Genomic DNA, 24,166 nt, shown 5'->3' with positions numbered 1-24,166 from the left:
TCTGCCCCTGCTGGAGAGGAACATCCTGCCATCGAGAGTCAGACCTGGATTCCAGTCCCAGATCTGCACCCGACTTGTGTGTGACCTTAGATAACCCTTCCTACCCCTGGGCCTCAGTTTCCCCTTCCATGCAATGGAAGAACCTCAAAAGGCAGTTTGGGAGCTAGGTCTGGTCTCAGTTCCTGTCTGACTTTGCTCTCCTCATGCCTGCACCCCACTCATGTGCCCTGCTTTGGGGCTGGTGCTGGGTTAAGTGATGCACTTTGTGAATTTTCACTCAAGTGCTTTTCAAAGTAGTTTTGATATATACAGAAATTCAGGGTGCATTGAGATCTTTGCCAGAAAGTGAACAGCTCTGATTTCCTGCAGCCTTTTTGTATTATGCATCTTCCCCCTCCGCCCAAACACACACACACACACACACAGTCAGTATCCAGCCATGGCAATTCCGATGAGGTCAGGCTCTGGCCCACCTCCAAATGAGGAGGAGCTGCTCACCACTGCCCCCAACATTCCAATAGAAGCCGTTATTCCTTCCACTTGCTGGCCCTAGCTTTCCCCCTGTGGCCACCAAAGGCAGAGACAACCCTTAGAGAGTTCAGACAATTACCTCAGCTCCCCCTGCCTCAGACTACTCTTCTGGCTAAAGAGCCCTGGTTGCTCTGCCTCAATGCGTGTTGATGGGCTTTGATCATGAACTCTTGGCCCTGCTTCCCTGAGCTGGGCTGACAGCAAGCTTCCTGGGATGTTGCGCAGACAGAGCAGCTCCCAGCGTCTCTGGCTAATGTAAAAACAACTCTGATCCTGGGAGTATAAGGGGTGGATCCCTGCTGGGCTTTAACTTTCTTACTGGGTGATTGAGGCCCAGGGTCACTCGAGCATTACCATCCGTGAAGAACTGTCCAGACTGCTGTACAAACTGCCACCAAGAGTCAGAACTGGATTCTAGTCTCATATCTGTACCTGACTCCTATGTGACCTTAGACAACCCCTTCCCACCCCTGGGCCTTTTTCTCCTTCCATGCAGAAGGCTCAAATTCTAGCCGCTACATTGGAGAAAACAGATACTTTATGTCCATTGTTTGCTTTTGATTGGGATAAATTCGATTCTTGATCAGATGAGAGGCTGAAGGGCTTGGATGTGGCTGACAGAATTAAAGAATGGATGTTATGAGATATTGAGTAGGAGGCACTGAATGGACTGGCTAGTTCTGGACTCTGAGGGATGATTGGTGATGAATTTGGATTGGATTGAAGCCTGAGTGGAATGGTTTATTGCTGGGATCTGATTGGATGAACAAATTGATTTAGCAAATCCATGCTGGGGAAGGATCCCCACTCCCTACACTTTCATATCAGTTCAGACTGTTTAAGCATGATATAGCCTTCAAGCAGCAGTCTCTCTCTCTCTCTCTCTCTCTCTCTCTCTCTCTCACACACACACACACACACACACACACTCTATCTAGTGGGCAGAACATACTGGATAGTTACTTACATTTTTGAACTTCATCTTCACCACTGGAAAATGGGTGTGATAATGCCAGCTATGTCACCAGTCCGTTGTGAGAATCTAATGATAGACAAATGATGAGACTGAGCCTTGTAGACTGGAAAGTCCCTAAGTAGGCAGGAAATAAATATGATAGTATAATTTATAAGCTTAAAGATGTCCACACTACCCACCTCATGTCAAAAGAAGTCCAGTGAGGGGAGCATGCTGTCTAGAGAGGAATGACACAACTTCCTTTTGTGTTTCCATCTGTCAGTGGGAACTTCCTTCCTGCTCAAGATGTTCAAGGAAAAATGAGAAGGCGGCCATGGCAACATGGCAATGGAGTTGGGGCTGAGAGAGTCTTTGCCTAAGCCCAACCTTAATAATAATAAAAAATGTTTAATTTTAGAATAGATAATACATCCATATGGTTCAGAAATCTAAACCTACATAAAAAGTAGTACATAAAGCCTTATTCCCACCCCTGTGGCGGTGTGCTTTGCCCCACTCACCCCATTTCCTAACGAACCACTTTGGTTAGTTTCATGTGAATCCCCCCAGTATTTCTTTATGATGAATGACATCTAGTGAGCACTTTCTTTCTCCCAGGAAATCACATGTAATACTCTTTACATTAGTTATCTCATTTAATTCTCACAACAACCCTATGGGGTACATGCTGATATTAGACCCCCATTTTACAGAGAAGGAAACTGAAGTCCAGGTTTCCAGTTGCCCAAGTTCATTCAGTAAGTATAGGGGTCTGTCTCCAAAGTGAGAGTTCCTAACCACTAGTCACCTGCCTCCCTGTTAAGTGCAGGGCAAGCAGTGTGGGCTTTTTCTTTTAAATAAATATATTTTTATTGAGTTCAGAGGAGAAAGGAGAGGGAGAGAGAAACATCAATGATAATGATTGATTGGCTGCCTCCTGCAATGCCCCCCACTGGAGATCCAGCCAGCAACTCAGGCATGTGCCCTTGACTGGATTCGAACCTGGGACCCTTCAATTCCCAGGCTGGTGCAGGGCCAGCGTGGGCTTTTTGAAGCATCTGGGCTGAGAATGGGGGCACCTACGTTTTTAGTCGCTGGCTTTCCTAACTATAACACGGACAAATTAAACTCGGTCCCTTCCAAAACCCCGGCATGGAGGACCCCAACACTAACACCTGCCCCCACCCTCTCTGCTCTCTTCACAGGACCACCGCGAGAGCCTGCCCACCTCCCCGCCCTGGACGCCGAGCGCGTCCCGGCCTCCCAGCAGCCTGGACGGTTGGGTGAGCCCACGGCCCTGGGAGCCCGGCCGCGGGGGCAGCATGAGCAGCCCCCCGCCGCTGCCTCCGCCGCCGCCCATGTCCCCCTCGTGGAGCGAGCGCTCGGTATCCCCGCTGCGACCTGAGACACGACCTGAGACGGAGGTGCGGCCCCCCAGCCGCCAACTGCAGGCTCTGCTGGCCCGAAACATAATCAACGCGGCCCGGCGCAAGAGCGCCTCCCCGAGGCCGGCGGGCGCCGAGAGCCTGGGGCCCTTCTCCCCGCCCAGGGCGCCGCTGCCGCCGCCGCCGCCACCGCGCATGCGCTCGCCGCAGCCTGCCCGGCCCGGCCCAGTGGCTACCTTCGGGGCCACGTTCGCCCCAATCCCGCGGAGCCCGCTGCTGGCCGGGCCCTCGCCCTGCGCCAGCCCCCGCAGCCCGCCCCCCGCACCGTCCAGGCCCTTCCCCTATCGCCGCTCGCCCACGGACTCTGATGTGTCCCTCGACTCCGAGGACTCCGGGGCGAAGTCGCCCGGCATCCTGGGCTACAACATCTGTCCCCGTGGGTGGAATGGGAGCCTGAGGCTCAAGCGTGGCAGCCTCCCCACCGAGGCCTCCTGCACCACCTAAAGCCTCCCGCTTCCCATCCCGGGAGGGCTGAGCTGGAAGAGATCTTAGGAGAGATCAACCTTAGATCTCCGCACCACATCCCCAAAAGATCTGGCCTGTTTGGACAGCCCCGGAGATAAGGAGTCGGGGGCCAGAGCTCTGGGCTTGGAGTAGTGATCCAAGCTTGGGTTCTAGCTCTAACAATATCATTCAGTCCTTGTGCGAACCTGGGAAAGACCCTCTGACCCTCAGCTTTTCCAGTGAGGCTTTGACCAAAGCAATCTCCAAAAGTCTAAATGCCACACTCACACACACACCCCTTGGGCCCTGGAAGAGTTGCTGTGCTCCTGGGTTCCATACTCCTCCCTTCCTTCCTGGCTCTGCTTTCTGGAGTCTGGCAAGTGAGCGGTATGTTCAGAAGGTCCTAGGCCTAAGTTCCCTGTCCAGGTCCTGGCTTGACCATCCTCCTTCCTGGCTCCAAGTCCCAGGCAGTAGCAGCTGTTTTCCATCCCTGCCCAGACAAGCTCTATTTTTACCACCGTGACCTTTAGTGAGGTCTCTCAGGCCAGCTCAAGGTGCCCCGCTCCTCTGGACAGAAAAGGCAGGAAGAGCCCTCCTCCCAGTCCCTCATGCTTTTCTCCATCCCAGCTTAAACTGCAGCCCAAGAAGAGAGCTCTACAGCCATGATTTCCCCCAGGCCCAGGTCTTGGGCCTCTAGGAATGCTATAGGTGCCTCCAACCCATCTATCCCTTCCGGGCCCTTTCACGGCAGCCCTTTCAAAGCTGAGCCCTTTCAGAGTTGGCATGGAGCTCTCTGCTAGCCTGTGGTTTTACCTGAGAGCCCTGAGTTTGAGGTTGACCATATGGAAAGAGGGAAGCAAAGATTTCCTTGTTAGCGGATGTATGCAAGCAGTGGCCAGGATGCACAGAAAAGATTCTAGTAGAAAATAGATTGGCTCAGATGACCTCTGAGGGCTCTTCCAGCCCTGAAATGCATTCCACAGCATTAGAAAGGGAAGGAGAGTACAGGTGGAGAATTGGCTGGGCAGAATTCAGGGACAGGTGAGCTTGGGTGGGTGAGTGAGAAGTTAAACCAGAGCCAACCTATGTTTCTGGTTTCTTAGGAAGCACCCACTCTTCAGTTCCAGGCCCCAGAATCCATATCATACCCAGATGGGTGGGCACTGTTCTATCTATCTCTTTCCCATTGCACTCTGGCCTAGCTAGTATCCGGTGCCCAGTGACCTTGTGAAACCTGGCAGCAGGCTCTAGCATGCCCCTTAAATCCTGGTGGCTCTGATTCTAATCCCCAGAGAGACATGGGGAGGAACTGGCTAAGTTCCATAGTTTCCAGAGCTGGCTGGTGATGCCCTCTAGAGGTTCAGGATATTTACTTTAGGATATTAAGGGTGGGGTGTTAGAATTGGCTGAAGATCAGAGGTGTGTAGGTGAAAGGATACCAGGATGTTGCTAAAGATGAAGGATAGAGTGTAATTGTGAGTTAGGGGTAGACTTACCCTAACCCAAACTCACTTGTTAAACCTGGAACCCTTAAGTGAAGCTAGGAGAAGCCGGGGATAAGGATGTGAGTAGGGTGCTCTGCAATAAAGAACTGATCCCAGAGGGTTCCTAGGGAATAAGGATTGGGAACACACACTCTGTTGGTGGGAAGATGAGGGGATCAATGATGAGTGACCACATTTACCAAAGTCGTCACCTGCTTCAGGGTCCCTTGTAACATAGAAGCCAAACTAAGGCCTGTTTCAAAGAAGAGACATTATTAGGCCACTGGCTGAGAAGGTGGCATAGAACATCTACTTCTCCCTGCATATACACAAAGAATCAGCAGGAGGGCAGCCTTGGAAAGCTGCAGTTCCGTCTGGTTCTTCCCTTGCTTCACTGCCTTCTCCCCCATCTTCTCCTCTAACCCACTAGAGATTGCCTGTGTCCTGTCTCTTGTCTCCTATAGAATTCAGCTCTGGACCTAAATAAATGCTTCCTGAATCCTTTTGCCGCCTGGGTCATTTTAGTCTGTATCTAAAGCCCTTTCTCCCCAACCATGGGACAGTCCATGGGACTTAGGGTGGATGAGAATGTTTGATGCACATGGGATGGGAACTTGAGAAGTAGCATCCATGAGGAGAGGGAGGGAACAACATAAAAACTCCAGGCTATAGGAGATGTCCCTGAGTTGAAGTCCTGGTTCTACTGTCTCTAGATAGGTGACGCAGGGTAAACACACTCCTTTCTCTTTAGGCCTCAGCTTCCCTGTCTGTGCAATGAGTGAGCTGGGTTAGCTGATGTCTCAGGGTGGTATTGCCCAGCCCTGACCACAGGCACTGTCACTGGAGTGTGCAGAGCCAAGCTGGGGCAGGGCCAAGTGCTCTGACCTGCTTCTGAGGAAGCAGCCCAGAGCTCCAGGCAAGAGCAGGAGGTAATGTTCAAGTCCAGACAATCCTAGTGAGCGCAGGACAAATCATTAGGAGTGCTCCTCTCCTGATGGGGGCATCCTCACCTAAAGAAGGGAACTGTGGCCCCACTCCCAGGTGAGGCCATACCTGCCCTAGGAACATTCCTCACCTTCCTATCTGGATGTTCAGGCCCTGCAGAGGCTGGGCAGAGGAACCCAAGTAGAGGAAGCCACGCTCAGGCCATCCACAGCAAAGTCCAGGCTTCTTCCTAAGAAGGTTGTCAGAAATCTGTCTTTAGTGTTTGCCACACAGGTACAGATATCCCTGCTCAGACCCTGTGCATCCCTGCTGCTCCCAACCTTCCACAGGAGTGTTTCTCTTTAGCTGGACCCTTCCCTGAATGCAGTATCCCTCCTGCCCAATCTGCCCCTCCGGTTACCTTCCCAGTCACCTAAGCCAGAGACACCGAAGTTGCCCTCTCCTCACCTCCTACATTCAGTTTCTCACAAGGACCTAGTGATTCTTCAAATACCCCTCAAGTTCCTCTCCTCCTATGGATGCCCGCTGTCACTGCCCATTAAGCCACCCCCATCCCTCCCATCGTGAAGGCCTGCCTCCAGTATGACCCTTTCCCCCCAATTTTCCACATGACAGCCAGAGATATCTTTGGGAAAATGCCAATCTGACCACTCCATCCCACCACTTTAAACTCTTCACGGCTCTTTATAAAGCACACTTGCCTTTTGAAAAGCTTGCTGTGATCTGGCCCCTGCCCACCTGTCGCCTCATCTCTCAGCACTGCCCCACCCCCAGTTCTGGCTCTACTTGCCGACCTCCTACCATTTTTATACATGACCCGGCCTCTGCCTGCGATTCCTGTGTCCTCTCTCTGCCCAGTGAACTCCCACTCAGCCTTCAAGGCCCAGCTCAAATGTCTCTTCCTCTGGGAAGCCTTCCCCACCCCCAGGCTGAGCTGATGGTGCCCTCCCAGAGCATTTCCCATGATGCATCTCAGAGGCTTATTTACAGGTCTGGCTTGGGCCTGGCTGAGCTCCTTGAGCACGGAGTCTGCCTTGTTTATTTACAGTCCATAGAGGCTCAGAGAATGTGAGAAGTTGGAGGGGGGGAGAGAAGGAAGGAAGCAGAAATAAGAAGAGAAGAGAGGAAAGAAAGAATAAGTCAAACAAAGATATTAAAGGACAATTCATCCATCATCCATCCATCCATCCATCCAAAATATATCTATGGCAATCCTATCAGGCTCCATTCTAGGCACTAAGGATACAATTAGCAAGCTCAAGTGACCGGAGACTGACTCTCAGCATTTCCAGGTGACTCTGGTGTGTGCATGTGTACGTGTGTGTGATCATGTGTGTACAAACCCTTCTGTCGGCAAGGGCCTGCTGCTGGGGCACCTGTCTTCCCTGGGGCCTGGTGCTTTTAGCATCTGTCCCTGGATCCAGTTGCAGCCCGAAATAAGGCTGTGAGCCACAACAAGGCAGGAACAATTCTCGTCGGCTGAAGCCAGAGCTGGCTGCAAGGCGCACTCAGCTCTCTGACTGCCCTTCTGCTGCATGGACACCGACCACCCAACCTTCAGCTTCCCGACAGAGGTGTTAACCTTGAGGGTCTGATATTCTCTCTGCCCACCTGGTCCCAGCTCTCAGGTACCAGGATCCTAAGGGAATGTGAGGAGCTGTGGGGAGTGGGTGGAGGAGATGAACCAATTCCCAGAGCCCCTTCCTGTCCAAGAAGAGGAAGGGCCCTGCAGAGTCTGGGGAGTGTGGGGCCTCGTGGAAGCCTGAATCCTGAGTTGGGAAGGGAGGGATTCTAAGCCTAGGTTACTCTAGGTTAAATGAGGAAGGGGTAGCTACGATTCATGGTGGGGGATAGCTAATTGCTTTGCTCAGGACTCCAAGATTTTTAGGGAATAGAGGGAAGCAGGGTGCCTGTCTGGACAATGAGGGGCTCTTCCCAATGTCTGTGAATTTCTGAAAAGGGGGTGATTATCAAGAAATAGGTCTGCAGAATGTGAGTCCTCATTGATCACAGCCGGAGCTCTCAATCATCTCATGACCCTCACCCAAATGCATGCAGACGTGCTCATGTTTGTATCATTTTAGGGGGCTCGTGAATGCTCTTGAAGCCCATCCATGAATCCCCATGATCTAGCCCAACCTTTTATGTTACAGAGGGGGAAACTGAGTCACAGAGCTGGAGAGCAACTTGCTCACAGTTACAGAGGGAGTGAGACACCCCGATTAGCCGCCAAGCCACCAGTGACCACTGACCTAAGTGGGAGTGGGTTTGGGGGTACAAATGGAGGCAGATTGTGTTTCTAAAGAAGGAATATAGGAAAATCAGGAAGCAAAACAGAGGGGCACAGGGTGTGTAATCTGTCAGGGGTTCAAAGGATCTGCCTTCTCTTTTGGGGGGCAAGTTCGGGGATTTGGACTTGGGGCCTGCAGGGGCTTAGGGGGAGTTCTAAACCTCATTTTATTTGCAAATTTCCTAGAAAGTCATGAGATACAAACGGGGGAAGGGGGGGGGTTAGATGGAGGAGGAGAAAGAGAAGGGTGAGAAAGAAGAGAGCACCTTGAGGTACTAGACTTATTGAGGTGATCACTTTATAAGTTATATAAATATCTGATCTCTATGTCACACACCTAAAACTAATATAATGTTGTATGTCAACTGCAATTTTAAAATAAAAACATTATTAAAATAAAAGGAAGCATCATGAAAGTCAGTTCTGGGATAAGGGTAGAGGAGGGGGTGATGGTTTTCTCAGCTTCCTTGGACCAGCCAGTGCCCTCAAGTTTTAGGGCCAAGTACTAGGGAAAGGAGGGGAGGGCCAGCCTTGCAGACCCCAGTGTCACCCCTATCTCTCCACCTATACCCCTTCTCCCCCTGATGTAAACCTCCAGCTTCTTTCAGCCGCTGATTAGAGCTAAACTACATCAGCGGATGAAAATAGTTTGAGACCCATTCCTCCCACCCCTAATGTCCCAGAGTTGACCCTCTAAAGAGAGAGTGCTTCTCTAACTGCATGGGAAGAACTGAGCATCTCCCTCATTCTCCCTGGACCTCAGTCTCCTCCTCTGTATGTAGAGACCCACCCAGCTCAGACAGCCCTTGCTTGAGACCTTGGGGTGGGCCAGGGACTTGAAGGAGGCCTGGAAGGGCAATGGAGGCGGTCTGGCCAATCTGTGGATCATCTCATCTACAGGATGATCCCCAAGGAGGAGAAGAAGCCAGAGATGGCTGCCATGGGGGACCAAGCTGGACCAGGTAAGGTGGACCCAGCCTGTGTGCATTCCTCAGACCCCATCGCTTCTTGGTCCCAGACTGCAACCACTCAGGCCTGCTGGCCACAGGCCTACAAAAACAGGTGTGAGTTCCAGGCCAGCCCCAAGGGAGAGCCTGTGGAATCTGCCACCTGGGCTGGAAGCTCCCCAAAGCATTTAGAAGGGCGTTGCCCTGCTGTCCTCACATCCAGAAGCTGGAGTTGCACGCCCTAGACCAAGCCTGCCCCCAGCTAAGTCCTTGCCTCAGTCTCAAATGGAACTCAGTGGGCTCTGATCCCAGATCCAGCCTTAACTGCAGCCCCAAGCTCCCCACACACTTGTCCTTGCTTATTGAAACTCTGCATCTCACCAAGTCCCCATGGCTAGAGACAGGGGTTGGGGGTAAAGTGTGCAGGAAGTCCCCATGGCTAGAGTCAGGGGTTGGGGGTAAAGTGTGCAGGTGGGCAAGGCTACCCAGTTGGGACTCAAACCATTTCACTTAAAAACCGACTCATCTAGTGACTAAATCATCTAAAATACATGTTTATTAACTTTATAACACTTGGCATAATTTTATAGTCTATTTACTTGGCCTACTTTAGAGCATTTCAAGAATTTTATAAACAAATTCAACTAAGTCGGGCCTCTCAAACTTTCATGTTAATCATAGTGGCATGGTGTTGGTTAAAATGCAGATTGCCAGCATCCACCCAGGGATTCTGACTCAGTGGACCTGGGGAGGGGCCGTGCATTGCCTTTTAGACAACACCTGGGTTATTCCAACGTAGACTGACAGTGAGCTGAGCTCTGATAAACCCTAGCCTAAGACCACTGCTAGGTATTGCCTCCTAAGAAGTACTTAATCATATGTGTCGTCCTTTTAACCTGTTTTGTGTGTCCTTGCCTCCTTTTGTGGGAGTCAAGTTTTTCTTTTATTCCATGATTTCATGTGCTGAAACACACAGACTTTGTGAAGTGTTTGTTAGTGCTCTAACCAAAAGGACAGGGCCATGCATTTTCTCTTCTTATAACTAAGCAATTAATTTGACCCCAAATATTGGCATACATCATTTATGTCAGACAGGAAATATGTAAAATGTTGACTATTGCTAGGTTATTACTTAAAGACTATTTTGAAACTAAAGAAAAATATAAAGTAAAATCAAAACAAAACATAACCACCTCATGGTTTTGCTACAAAGAGACACTCATTGCAGAGTAAGAATAATAAAAATACCATTACTGCTTACCATGTGTCAGATACTATGCTAAGAGCTTTGATGCTTTATATTACATAAACTCTACAACAACTCTGTCAATTAGACATTATTATCACCATTCAGCAGATGAGAAACTGAGGCCCAGAGGAGGTAGATGGTCATACATCTTAACCAAGATGTGTGACATAACCAAGATTTCACTCCATATCTGCTTTACTATATAGTTATACAAATAACACATCTATATACTGAGTGGTCAGATTATTATGATCTCTGAATGCATAATAATCTGGCCACTCAGTATATGTGTGTGTGTGTGTGTGTGTGTGTGTGTGTGTGTATTAGAGGCCTGGTGCATGAATTCGTGCATGGGTGGGGTCTGGCCAGCCTGGCCAAGGGGAAGGGACATGGGTGGTTGGCCAGCCTACTTGCTGGTCAAACCTCTGATCAAGAGGACAATTTGCATATTAGCCTTTTATTATATAGGATATATACTGAGTGGCCAGATTATTATTCGTTCAGAGATCATAATAATCTGGCCACTCAGTGTATATATAAAAGCCTAAGCAACTGGCCAACTGGCCGACTGGCTGGTCGCTATGACACACAATGACCACGAGGGGGCAGACACTCTGATGTTAGCTATGATGCACATTGACCCAGGGGCAGACACTCAACATAGGAGTTGCTGAGCTGCGGTGACTTGGCAGCTGTGGTTCTTGGATGATACACCTGGAACCAGAGAGGAGGGAGACTGATTCCAGACTATGTCACCCAAGAACTGCCCTCTTGTAATCCAGGACCCCTCGGAGGATGTTGGGGAGCTGGTTTTGGCCCGATCCGACAGGCCAGGCCAAGGGACCCCACTAGTGCACAAATCCATGCACCAGGCCTCTACTAATCATTTTAGAAAATATTCAGACCAAATAGACATGAAGGACTTTGAAAGTGTAAGTTCCTTCTAGTAGAACCATCTGGAGATAACCAATGTTCTAATATTTGTGTCAATCCTCTTTCTGTTCATATATAAACATATTTATATAAATGCAAATATACATACGTGGGCTAAAGACTACTAGTATTCACTGTGCTCTTCAACTTAAATTTCTTTTCACTTAGCAGCATACCACAGAATCCTTTCCATCCTCACCACCTCCCCCCTGCTTCCCTAGCATGTCATATGTTATATGTATTTATACTCATACAAACCTTCAATTGGTGTCATGAAGGCTTGTCTCAAAGTGGGACCTTTAGGAAAAGCGCCGAGGATTCTTGAGCAAGTGACTTATTGAGGTTGCACGCTCAGGAGAAGGGAAGCTGCTGAGCAAGGATGCGGGCTCAGCTGTAGCCCAGATTCAGTCTGACCCTGAGGGTGCCACAGAATTCATCCCACCTTCAGCAAGGCCCATGACCCCTTCTGTTCACCTGGGCAGATCTCTGTAAAAGCAGCAGTTGTGGGCTGTCAACCACAATAAAGGGCACTTTGGCAGCATCCACCACAGACTGATCCCAGGTTTCGTAATTTGAAACCTCACTGTAATAAAATTCTTGTATTTATATCTTTGGGCATGTTTATTCAATTTTTCTCCCCAAGAATGAATGCCAGAATTGCTTAATCAAATAGGTTTTGTCTATAGCTTTTTTCTTTTTTTTAAATATTAAGCTCTGTTCATCTGGATAATATTTGAGAATATGCCAGGAGACTCTTTGTTATATATTTATTTTTTATGTTTTTGTTTCTTTTTTTACTTTTATATTTTTAAGTGTGCAGTACATTCTATTGTTTAAAAAAAAATAACAGTGCAAACAATTACCATTCCTAGCCCTCCTTTTTCCTATGTCCCATAAGTCATCACTGCTAAGTGAATACTGCTAATATTCAACATGTCCTTGGAGATTTTTCAATGCATGTATGAACATATATTTATTTTTTTAAATATAGTGGGACCTTAGACTACAGATTCTTTTGAAACATACTTTTCCCCCTTCTAACTTACAATGAATTTCCTTATGCCCCTAACATGTAGAAGGTGCTCTCTCTATATCTGCTGAAAGAAGGGAAAAATCACCCTCCTTTTTAAAAAGGCTCTGTAGGAAGGAGTCCATTGAATGGAATGAGTCACAGCCCCTGACTGGCCTCAGTGCTGCCTGATCACCATATCCATCTCCCCGGCCCACTCACCTACCCACTACTCTCAGACAACTTTGGCACCCTCCCTCCTCAAACCTCCAATGCCTCCTTCCCCATCTTCATTCTCAGTCAATGCCTTCTTATTTCATTGAGAAAAGTGAAGTCACCAGAAGAGAACAGCTGCACGCTGCCTCCTCCACATTCGTTTATTGCTTGACCTATGTCCACGTTCTCAGTTTTTCTCCCCGATGTGCTAGATGAACTCTTCTTGCCAGTATAAAGCCAACCCTCTTAGTTGGGCACCAGATGCCCTCCCCTCCCTCTCTCTTACTCAAGGACAGATATTCCTTCAGTAATTCTCCACTCTCTCTATTGCACTGTCAAATTTTCCCATCAGCTAACAAACATGCTGTTATTTCTCCCTCTTTAGAAACAAACAAATAAACAAGAAACCCCTCTTGAATGCACAGCTGCCTCCAACCATGGTCTAGATCTTCGGTCACCAACCTGTGGTCCATGGACCACCAGTGGTCCGAGAGGTCAGACAGGTTGGCAACCGCTGGTCTAGAGCACAGCTCCTCAAAGCAGTTGTCTCTGTTTTCTTCCCCTTCTCCTCTTCTAACATTTTACCAAGCCAATTTCCAAACACACATAAAAGTAGAGTGCAAATCCCCATGGCCCTCCTTTCATTCCTGGAATCCAAAGCAAATCCCAAAGAGTGTGTCACTTCATGCTCTAAATACTTCCGAATGCACAAAAATCATAAAAAGGACTTTTCCTTACACATCAAAGTTATCAGCACACAGAACTAAATTAGCAATACGTCTAATAACCAGTCCCATAGTCAACTTTCTCCAATCTTCTACTTCGTTCTAATGAGGATTCAAATAAGGGCCATTGTTTCTATTTGGTTGCTATGTCCCTTAAATCTCCCTTCATCTAAAATAGGGGTGTCAAACTCAATCAGAGAAGGGGCCAAAATCTAAAATCCAGCCTAAATCGTGGGCCGAATGGTTTACTGAACAGTCATAAACTGTCATTGTGATGGAAACGCAGCGGAGTGCAGTGATGACAGCGTGGTTCGGGCCACATTGCAAGGCCTGGCAGGATGGATTTGGCCCGTGGGCCTTGTGTTTGACACATGTGATCTAAAACAACCCCCACTTATTTTTTCCCATGTCACTCACTCTTTTGAAGAAACCAGGCCAGCTGCCCTGTAGAATGTTCCACATCCTAGATTTGGCTCCTTGCTTCCTCGTGGTGTGGCCCAGCGGTTCCTCTGTCCATTTTCTCTTGAACCCTCTCCAATAAGGCTTTCACCCAGCAACTGCTTCTGTGAAGGTCACCAATAGTAACTGCACATTACTAAATAATCATAGTCAATTTAGCCCTCATCTTACTTGACACATCAGCAGCACCTGACTGTTGATCAGCCCATCTTCCTTGAAATGCTTTAGTAATTTGGTTTCCAGGACAACCATGCTCTAGATTTCCTCCTGCCTTGCTGGCTGCTCTTCCCTTCACCGTCTCTAGGGCTCTGTCATTCCTCAGTCTAAATGTTGGAGCCCCAGGCTATAAACTGGCTATTGTCTCAACTAGACATCACTTTATTTCTCTTCTTCTGCACCAATCTTTATCTCAGGTCAGTTACCTCCCATCAACTCGAGTCTCTCCACCTGGATACATACAAGTCTCTTTAAACCTTATATGCCCAATTTTGAAGAAAATTAGGGTGCCTTAAATATGGAGTAAGCATTATATAAGACAGAAATTTGCTCACTTGGAAAGGTGGAGATTTTAAACTGAATTTCTCCTGCTCCAAACCTTCCACATCTCAGGGAGTGGCCGCTCCAACCTTCCAGTGACTCAGGCCAGAAAGCCTGCCGTCACCCTCCACTCTACTCTCTCTTTCATATCCCTTACCCAGGGATTACCTTTAAAGAAATCTAGGACCTGACCATTTCTCACTACCTCCACCGCTGTAGGCAGAGAGCTGCACAGGAAATCCATGGGATATGTAAATACAAATGGCCAAAGGACATCTGAATCGATGCTCATTTCACTGTCAGATGCATGCAAATTAAACTCTGAGGTGTCATATCTGCCCACCAGGTGGACAGAGTCCACTGAATGATGCACTCAGTGTTGGCAAGTGTGGGGAGAAGGCAGCATTCTCAACACCACGGACCGTGCCATGAGGAGATCTCCTTAGAAGTGTCTCTGAGTGGCCTGGCCTCTCCCCACAGCCCCTTTGCTGGACCTGGGCAAGAAGCTGAGCGTGCCCCAGGACTTAATGATGGAGGAGCTATCGCTACGCAACAACCGAGGATCCCTCCTCTTCCAGAAGAGACAGCGCCGTGTGCAGAAATTCACCTTTGAACTTGCTGCCAGCCAGCGGGAGGTAAGACGGCATTGTGCTCAGAGGGGAAACTAAAGCCCAGAGAAGGCCAGTGGTCTGCCTAAAACCAAATAGCCAGGAGAGGACCTCTGGCACCTGGGCAGTCCCTCAAGCTCCAGCTAGAGAAGGCTGTGACGTTCCCACCAGACTGATGCCCTGCCTTGCAGTGTGAGCCTAGAAGTTTTGCATCTTCAATGCACATCTCTTTCCCAAAGCAAAATATAACATGGAGTGGGCAGGGGGAGCTGCAGAGTGAAGGGGCTCCAGCTCCTACAAATAGTGCTGGAAAATGGTCATGTGTGCTGGGCTGAATTTGCAGCAAGCTACATTTAGATTCGACCTGATCTAAGATGGAAAACACAGAATGCCTCTTTCTCTGCTTCCCACTGGAAGGAGGACAAGATAGCAGCCCAGGCAGCTGGTAGAGAAAGGAGGCAAAGATGCTTATTCTCGGGCTTCAAAAAGGCAGCGGGCAGTTTCGGCCACCCTAATGAACACAGGGCAGCTTATCTGTGCTCCACCCAATTTCTGGATGAGACAGAAGGCAACTGAGGAGTTTTATGGCAGAATAATAAAGATAACACCTTAGCCATCTTCTAAGACACCAGCTAAGCACTTAAATGTTATCAGCTCATTTATCGCTCAAAAAGTGAGATTATCATCATTATCTCCATTTCACAGAGAGGGAAACTGAGGTTTAGAGAGGTTATTTGCCCAGGGTTAATATTATAGTAGCAACTATATACAAAGCATCTCTGTCTTGGGCACTGAGTTTAGGGCATTGCACGATTCACTCATACCCCCCTCCCCAATATCTCCAGGAGGTGGGTGCTAGGATTGTGTGGCCCCCTTGTTTGTGGAGGGTGATCCCTGGCCCCTTGCCCATCCCTCATTCCCACTCCCCGGCAGTGGCTAGAAGAGCACCTAGGGGACAGTGACTTGGAACTGGGGAACCAGGGACAGTGAGCATTGAGGGAGACCCAACAGGAGGGGACGCTGGGTGACGGGGTCTGGCAATATCAAGGCTATCCATTGCCCAGGTTGCCATGAGCCCGGAGTTGCAGAACTGCCGCTCAGAGCTCCACATCTTCCCAGCCGGGGACCCTGAAGACGCCCAGCCTGAAGCTTCCCGGGTACAGCACACCCCTAGCCCCAGCGCCCTGGCACCAGGTGAGTGGCCTCCCCAATTTGGAGCAAAGAGGAAGGGCAGGGGTATGGGGTAGAAATCAGAGCGTGGGCGTGCTGCTCCACAATGGGGCAGGAAGAGAACCCAGAGCATCCAGTCCAATCCACCCCCTTCCCTATCCAAACACACACACACACCCCTCCATGGACCTAACCCAGGAGGTGCAGCAACACACCCCAGATCACACAGCAAGTCAAGATTAGAAGATGAACCTCAACTGGTAATTGCCCTACACCAATCCTCCTTGTTTCTAGGGATGGGGAAGGTTACCTTTTGAGAGAACAACTTTTGGCATCACCCTCCCTGCCACACTCCACACACACCCCCCTTTCCCAGCTTCGGTCTTCCCTCCCCCAACCCTTTCTGAGGTGGGTGTGGGTGTGGGGGCCCAAGGGAGAAAGGAACCCACATGCCCTGCTCACCTCCAGGCTATGCCGAGCCACTCAAGAGCATCCCGCCAGAGAAGTTCAACCATACGGTCATCCCCAAGGGCTACCACTGCCCGTGGCAGCAGTTTATCAGCTACCGAGACTTCCAGAGCGATGGCCGAAGTCACACTCCCAGCCCTGCGCAGTATCGAAATTTCAACAAGTAAGGCAGGGTGGGCTGCTTGGGGAGAGCAGGAGGGGGCACAGGTGCCAGTCATAATCACAGCAGTAGCTGAATTTCCTGAACACTTTCTACATGCCAAGCTGTAGAATGTTAGAACATGTCATAAACATTCACTAAGCTCTTGCTAGAACTGAATAGAACTCTTGCCTCAGCACACAGTAGGTCCTTAATAAATGTACAGGGAATGTGCCACACATCTTATTGGATCCTCCCCACAACGGGGTGCGACTGGTGCTACAGTTTTCCCTATTCTGCCTGTGAAGAGACCTGCTCAGAAATATCAGCAACCGGCCCGAAGTCCCAAAACAAGGACGCGCAGGGCAGGGCTGAGGTCCAAGTCTGGGCCGTCTGACTCCAGAGCTTGGTTTCTTGTTCTCCATCACTGCTGTGTGCCACCTCTTTGGCACATCCTTCCTGGGTGGGGCCCCCAGATCTCACCAGTCCTACATAGCTCAGCCTGTTCCTCATTTTCATCAATGCCTAGGAAGTGGCTTTGAGGCTGCACCAAAGCAGGGAGTAGCAGTGAGACATTGGACACTAGAAATGAGGGTCACAGAGGAGTGGTTTGTACTGTTTACAGCATGGGGCCTCAACAAGGGCTTAAATGCAGACTCCTTACCTGGCTGTGTGACCTTGGGAGAGTGACTTAACCGCTCTGAGCCTCCATTTTCCTATCTGTAAAATGAGACTATTATTGCACCTACTTCATAAGATTGTTATGAGGATAGCATAAGAAGCCATAGGCAATGTTTCTGGCAAGCAATAAGCACTCAATAAACAAGAGCTGCTATTATTATCATTATTATTTATAGGTTGAAATGATAGTTGGAAAAGTTAATGGGGAATAAAAGGATATATTTAACATTCTGCCCGAAGGGCTCAGAAACAAATCATAGGAGTCAAGACAGGAGCTTGGCACTGGAGGAAGACCTTGGGCTAGGGGATGGATTTCAATTGCAATTGGCTTCCTCAGACTGATGCTATTTCTGAAAAATGCTCCTCTGGCTTGGACCACGGTAAGTGTGAAAGTGGAGGGTCTGGAGAGAGGAGGCCCCAGTCCAGCTCTTCTGGCATCTGCTCAGACCACATGTGGAGGCTATGTCTGTCTGACAAAAATTGATGGGTGGTGCCAGGGCCTGGAGACCAGGCCTTCTGAGGGAGAGCTGAAGGAACAGGGGGTGATGAGCTTTGAGAAGAGACTGCTGAGGCGGCATGTGACTGCCCTCAAAGTCAGGGAAGGCCTTGATGGAAAGAATTCTACCAAACCGGTGCTGTGTGAGCCACAAGCCGTTGGCAGATGTGCTGGGGTCTCTCGCCAGCCAGGCCTGTGCTCTCTCACCTCCTGGGGCCGTCAGACCCTGCCTGCCCAGCTATTTAAAACCCTCAGTAGACATTCAGTCCTGACAGCCAGCTTCCCCGCTGGCCAGCTCAGGTTGCAGCCCCATCCATCTAAACCTCGGGTATGAAAGACAAGCACATTCTCACCAGCAGCAGGGTCTTAGGCAGCCCTGAACCCGGGTCCTGCTGGGACAGAAGGACTAACCGAGGAAGCCTGAAGAGGAACAGCAGTGTTGGTGGCCAAGCTGTGCCCAGGAGCCAGGTCTCTGGGCTCCTAGTCAAGGGCCCAGTTGTGAGGCTTGCATTGGCTTGGAAACATCCCAGCCTGTCCCCCAGGGGGCCTGGCTGTTGCTGCCACAGCTGGGGTAGTCTAAGCAGAAACCCAGTCTTGGCTGGAACCCAGGCCCTAGCCCAAGTTTTGCCTTTCCACCCTAGGGGCAAACACTCTCTTCTTCCCATTGTGCCCAGCCTGTGGAGAAAACAGCACATGATCAATGCTTTTTATTTCTCTTAGAATTAAAGAATAGTTTTCAAGTCACTTACATTCTCTTAAAAACTAATCATGCAACTACAAAAGAAGGGTTCCTTTGTTTACTGTCCTCGATCCCAAAGGGAGCAAACACTGTTGTCAGGTTGGTGTATAAGTTTTCAGAACATTTTCTAAGGGCAGCCATATACCTATAGGGGATATAGCCTTGTTGTATATGTATACATGTTTTAATACTTTGAATTTCTTTTTGTAACTTCTTGTTTTCACTCAACATTATGCTTTTAAAATCTACCCTACTTTATATTGATCTTTTCATTCCTTTTGAGCTACTGTATAATATTCCATCATGTGACTACACTACCTCTGTCGTGTCCGTACCTCTGCCAATGGACCCTGGGTTGTTTATGGCTTGTCACTAATCCCTGCTCATATCTGCTTCCTTGTGCGTGTGTGCATGTGCTTCCCGCTTACAGGTAGAGTTGCTGGTGGCAGAATTTGCATATTTCCAGATTAAAATGATCCTGCTAAACTATGCTCCGAGGGAGTAGCACCAGTGTGCCCTCCAAACAGTAGTATATGAGTGAAGCTCTGCCTCGTTATCCAGTCATTTCTTCTTGCCAGTCTTATGGTTAGAAACCAGGTCTGTTGCAATCTGCACTTCCCTGATTCTCAATGCTTGTCCTCCCCTTTCACTTCAGTTTGTGGCATGTTTCTCTGAGGGGAGATGAAAAGGCAAAGGAAACAACCTGTACCAACTCTGCTGCTTTCTGGAGCTTGCTTATGGGGAACCTAGAGTTCTGCTTAGGACAAGCCAATCCCAACTCTGAAAACTTGGCTCCAATTTCTAAGCAATAAGCCATCCCAAAGAGGATCCTGTTAAAGGTAGTGCAAAACCTGCCGAAACCAGTTTGGCTCAGTGGATAGAGTGTCGGCCTGCGGACTGAAAGGTCCCGGGTTCAATTCCTGTCAAGGGCATGTACCTTGGTTGCGGGCACATCCCTAGTAGGGCGTGTGCAAGAGGCAGCTGATCGATGTTTCTCTCTCATCAATGTTTCTAACTCTCTATCCCTCTCTCTTCCTCTCTGTAAAATAAAAATTAAAAATATTAAAAATAAAAAAAGTAGTGCAAAATCTTGCTGTACAGAAGGAGTAACTGAGTCCTGGAGAGAGGCAGACAGAGGCCCCACACAGACCTGCATGTCAGGGTGCTGCCATCTTGTTCTTTCCCAGCCCACCTCTCCTGCTGCTCTTTTTCCCCTAGGACCCCCGTGCCCTTTGGAGGACTCCTGGTGGGAGAGACTACGTCCAGGGCAAGCACCCCCTTCCTCCCAGAGCTCACCAGTGGCTTGGAACTCCTCCGCCTCAGACCCAACTTCAACAGAGTGGCCCAGGGCTGGGTCCGCAACCTCCCAGAATCTGAGGACCTGTAACCCCAGCCTTCAGTCCCCGGTCTCAGAGTCTGGGGAATACCAGGAGCCAAGATTCGTGGACTGCACTTCACAGTTAACAAAGGGCCTTCACACACAAAACCTACTGCAAATGGCCTCAAAGGTCACAAAGTTTGGTAGTCCACTAATATGGGGTTTAGAAAGTTTTTCCTTTTACTGAGATGCAGTTAGTCTTTATTCATGCTCTAACATTTACCAAGCACCTACTATGTGCTAGACATTGTGAAAGCTCCATGCAGAGGAGTCCGGACCCTGACCTAGAGTAGGAAAAGATAGTAGGGAAGACAGATGTGTAAAGCAGTAAATTATCTTAATTTTGCCTAAAGCACCTGAGGAACAAAATGTAGTGAGACAGGGAAGGGCATCTCAAACCCTGGGTGTGTCTGGGGGAGCGGAAAGCAATTACAGGATACTTCCCAAAGGATCTGAACAGGACTTCAGAGGAGGAGTGAGAGTTGATTAAGGGAAGAGGGTGTGACTCCAGGGGAGGCACTGCAGGCCAGTGGACCAGCATAAGCTGGAAAGGTGGAGAACTGCCATAGAGCAGGGTGCTCTGGAGAAGGAAGAGGGCTGTGTTTGAGCAGTCGGTGACTCCTTAGAACAGCAGTTGCCAACTGGTGGTCCTTGAGGTCCGAAAGGCTGGTGACTGCTGGTTTAAGGAAACCTTTGGAGCAGCGTTGCCAACCGGTGGTCTGTGGACTACTGGTGTCCATGAGATCCAAGAGGTTGGAGACCGCTGCCTTAGAAGGCCAGGTTGGAGTAAGCTGCACCAAGAAAATGGGGAAGGTTCTTAAGCAGGGGAGTCAGGGGTGTCAGTGGTTGTTATGTGGGCATAGATTGGAGTCAGGAAGCCTTCCAGGAGCAAGGCCTGAACTAGGGAGGTGGCCATGGGGACGGAAAGAAGGGACACCTCTCTGGGCACCTTGCAGGACAGGTGCAAAGTGGAGTACCTATAAAGACTCCTTCTTCCCACCTCCTTATGCTCACCACTCTGAGCAGGCCTTGGGTAGATCGTGCTTAGTTTCCAATAGGAGTCATTCAGGGCTCTACTCCGGCTCATTAGGAAGAAGAGAGAAAGGAATGCCTTAGTTCAAGTGGAGCTGATGATGTGATGATGATGATGGCGGCTTTTTATTGGGTGCCACAGTGTTTTGATCCATTTTACAGATGTGAATATCCAGGCTCAAAAGGCAGAAGGGGCTTGTAAAGGGACAGAGCCACAATGGATACTGACCTATTCCAGTGGATGTCTTTTTGCACTGGGTGGCCAAGCCATTGCCCACTCATTCTGGAATCACCCTGCCTCAGAGCCTAGAGGTTAAGAGTGCAGGCTGGGAAGTCAGACTGAATGGATGGTTCTAATTGCCACTTCCAGCCATTTCTGTGGGCCTCTGTTTCTCACCTGTAAGATGAGGACAAGGATAGTAGCCCTTGTAAGGGGTTGTTGCAAGCACAATGATGGACACATACATGATGAGCGCTAGATCATTACACTTCATGCAACTTAACTGAACAGATGATCTTGCGGTGGATGCAGCTTGAGAAGCAGGCCTAGGATGAGACATGAGCTCAGTAGAGCTGAAGCCTGAAGGAAAGGAAGCTTCTGGTCACTGCAGGGCTCCCTTGGCCCATGAATCACCCCTTCTCCTTGTTCCATCGCCTCTCCCCCACCCCATTTCTCTTGAGGAGATGAGAAGGCCAGGAATCCATCTGGTTCCCAGGGCACGTGGGACAGCGGTTGCCTTTTCCTTTTGCTCTGGACTTTCCCTGTGTCCCACACGGTCTCCAGGGGCAGCAGCCTGACTTTTAGAATTGCTTGCAATCAATGTGTCTTGAATTCGGGCACTGCTGTTTAAAGCCATGCTTCCATGAGATGAAAACGAACCACTAAAGTGTCCTAAACAAAGTAGAGGATAAGGACCACCTTGGGCTGGCTCTGCTGTGCTCTGGAGGGTGACAGCAGCCACCAGAGCATAGCTGACAAGAGCCTGGTGGGGAGCCTGCCACGCCCAAAGCAAATCCTCATTCCTTTCTTCTTCTGATAATATGCCTTTCACTGATGTTGTTTAAAAAAAAGAGAGAGAAAGAATTCTTACTGTAAAGGTTTATATACAAATAAAGGAAGAAGTAAAATGTGAAGGTAAAATCAGCCCACATAGCTCCTCCCCTGCAACACAGACCTTCCCGCCCTCCTGCACTCTGCCCCATTCCCACATACCATAGGTAAGCACTGGCAGAAGCTTGGTGCTTCTAGAATTCTAGCATTATTTGAACAGCTAAATATGTACAGTGTATAGTTGCATAAGTGCAAAGATATGTTTTTGTTTTTATGGGATCATACTGTATTATATTGTGTTTTGCTTCTTTGTTCAACAATAAGTAAAATGTGGATCCTGAAAAAGCCATGTCATTAACCTTTCATGTAATTTAGGGGCCCAACAAACCATCCATATAAAACTCTATACTTTTGCCTGTTTTGTTCTTTATGCAAATGAAATCACATAGTGATTTGGAAATGAAAAGGACCGAGAACAGCCACAGCACTGGGAACCTGGCATGAGACATAGCAGCCCTGAACATAAATGAACTACAGTTCCATGCAGCAATACAGAGGCATCTCAGAAACAAAATGGCAAGCAAAGGGAGACAGGTCCATATGTATATGTTAGCAATGAAATCCAGTGTTAAAGTCGGGGTAGTGGTAACTTTGGAGGAAAGAAAGGGTTGTGCTTGTGAGAGGACAAACTTCTAAGAGAGCTGGACATTTTCTATTTCTGTGATTGTGACACAGACATTGACTTTAAAATACTTAATTTAGTTGTAAATTTGTGTTTTATGCACTTTTTCTGTACTAAAATAATCCCTCCTTTTAAAAAAGTTAATAGATTACCAGCAGATTAGATGAACATGAAAAATTAGTGAACTAAAATCAGCATTAATATACTTGAAGAGTTTGCAAACCCTCACAATGGGATGAAATGGACAAATTCTTAGAAAAATACAATATCCCAAATCAAATCAGGAATTATCAGAAACCCTAATAGGCCAATAACAACTGATGGAATAGAAGCAGTAATCAAAAACGTCCCAGCAAACAAAAGCCCTGGTCCGGATGCATTCACAGAGGAGTTTTACCAAACATTCAAAAAAGAACTATTACCTATCCTCCTCAAACTATCCCAAAAAATCCAAGAGAAGGAAACACTTCTAAACTCTTTTTATGAGACCAGAATTATCCTAATCCCAAAACCAAATAAAAACACTACACAAAGAAAGAGAATTACAGGCCGATATCACTAATGAACATACTATAGATGCTAAAATCCTCAACAAATATTAGCAAATTGGATCTAGCAATATATTAAAAAGATCATACACCAGGACCAAAGGGGATTTATTCCAGGATGCAAGGCTGGTACAATATTTGCAAGTCAATAAAAGTGATACATCACATGAATAAATTGAAAGACAAAAATCACATGATCATATCAATAGATGCAGAAAAAGCATTCAACAAAACCCAACACCCATTTTTTATAAAATCGCTCAGCATAGTAGGCATAGAGGGAGCTTATCTTATTATAACAAAGGCCATATATGACAAACCTACAGCAAACATCATACTCAATGGGCAAAAAAAACAATTTCCCCTAAGAACAGGAACAAGAGAGGGATGTCTGTTTTCACCATTCTTATTCAACATAGTTCTAGAAGTTCTAGCCACAGCTATCAGATAAGAAAAAATAAAAGGCACCCAAATTGGAAAAGAGGAAGTAAAACTCTCATTATTCGCTGATGACATGATATTGTATATATAGAAAACCCCAAAGACTCCACTAAAAAACTACTATATTTAATAAATGAATTTGCCAATGTAGTAGGATACAAAATCAACACCCAAAAATTGATAGTTTTTTTTTAATTCACCAATAATGAAATCTCAGAAAGAGAAACTAAACAAACAATCCCATTTACCATTGCAACAAAAAAATTAAGATACTTAGGAATTAACTTAACCAAAAAGGTAAAATACTTATACTAGAAAAACTATAGGACTTCGTTGAAAAGAGATAGAGGAAGATATAAATAAGTGTAAGAATATATGGTGTTCATAGATTGTTAGAATTAACATCATTAAAGTGTCCATACTACCCAAGGCAATCTACAGATTCTATGCAATCCCTATTAAAATACCCATAACATATCTCACAGATCTAGAACAAATGCTCCAAAAATTTATATGGAACCAAAAAAGATCCCGAATAGCTGCAACAATCTTGAGAAAGAACAA

At 47.9% G+C, this 24,166-nt stretch overlaps 2 protein-coding genes across 5 annotated transcripts in view; both read left to right on the top strand.

The window, feature by feature from the left end:
* SYNPO (synaptopodin) overlaps positions 1-5,360 on the top strand; it is a 35,871-nt gene extending 30,511 nt beyond the window's left edge. For all 4 annotated transcript variants that reach the window (XM_036424645.2, XM_045576836.1, XM_045576834.1 and 1 more), the window contains exon 3: positions 2,692-5,360. In XM_036424645.2, coding sequence (XP_036280538.1) covers positions 2,692-3,375 — 684 coding nt within the window. In that variant the 3' untranslated portion in view covers positions 3,376-5,360. The remainder of the gene's footprint in view (positions 1-2,691) is intronic.
* Positions 5,361-5,505: 145 nt separating this feature from the next.
* MYOZ3 (myozenin 3) lies at positions 5,506-22,344 on the top strand. Its single transcript, XM_036424648.2, has 6 exons — positions 5,506-7,432; positions 8,995-9,056; positions 14,650-14,804; positions 15,842-15,971; positions 16,416-16,578; positions 19,689-22,344. The coding sequence occupies exons 2-6, from the start codon at positions 8,996-8,998 to the stop codon at positions 19,855-19,857; spliced, it is 678 nt and encodes a 225-aa protein (XP_036280541.1). The 5' UTR covers positions 5,506-7,432; position 8,995; the 3' UTR covers positions 19,858-22,344.
* The last annotated feature ends 1,822 nt before the right edge of the window (positions 22,345-24,166 follow it).

Source organism: Pipistrellus kuhlii, unplaced genomic scaffold (genome assembly GCF_014108245.1).
Source record: "Pipistrellus kuhlii isolate mPipKuh1 unplaced genomic scaffold, mPipKuh1.p scaffold_m20_p_8, whole genome shotgun sequence".
NCBI classification, from domain to species: domain Eukaryota; kingdom Metazoa; phylum Chordata; class Mammalia; order Chiroptera; family Vespertilionidae; genus Pipistrellus; species Pipistrellus kuhlii.
This window is presented reverse-complemented; position numbering and strand designations above follow the sequence as displayed.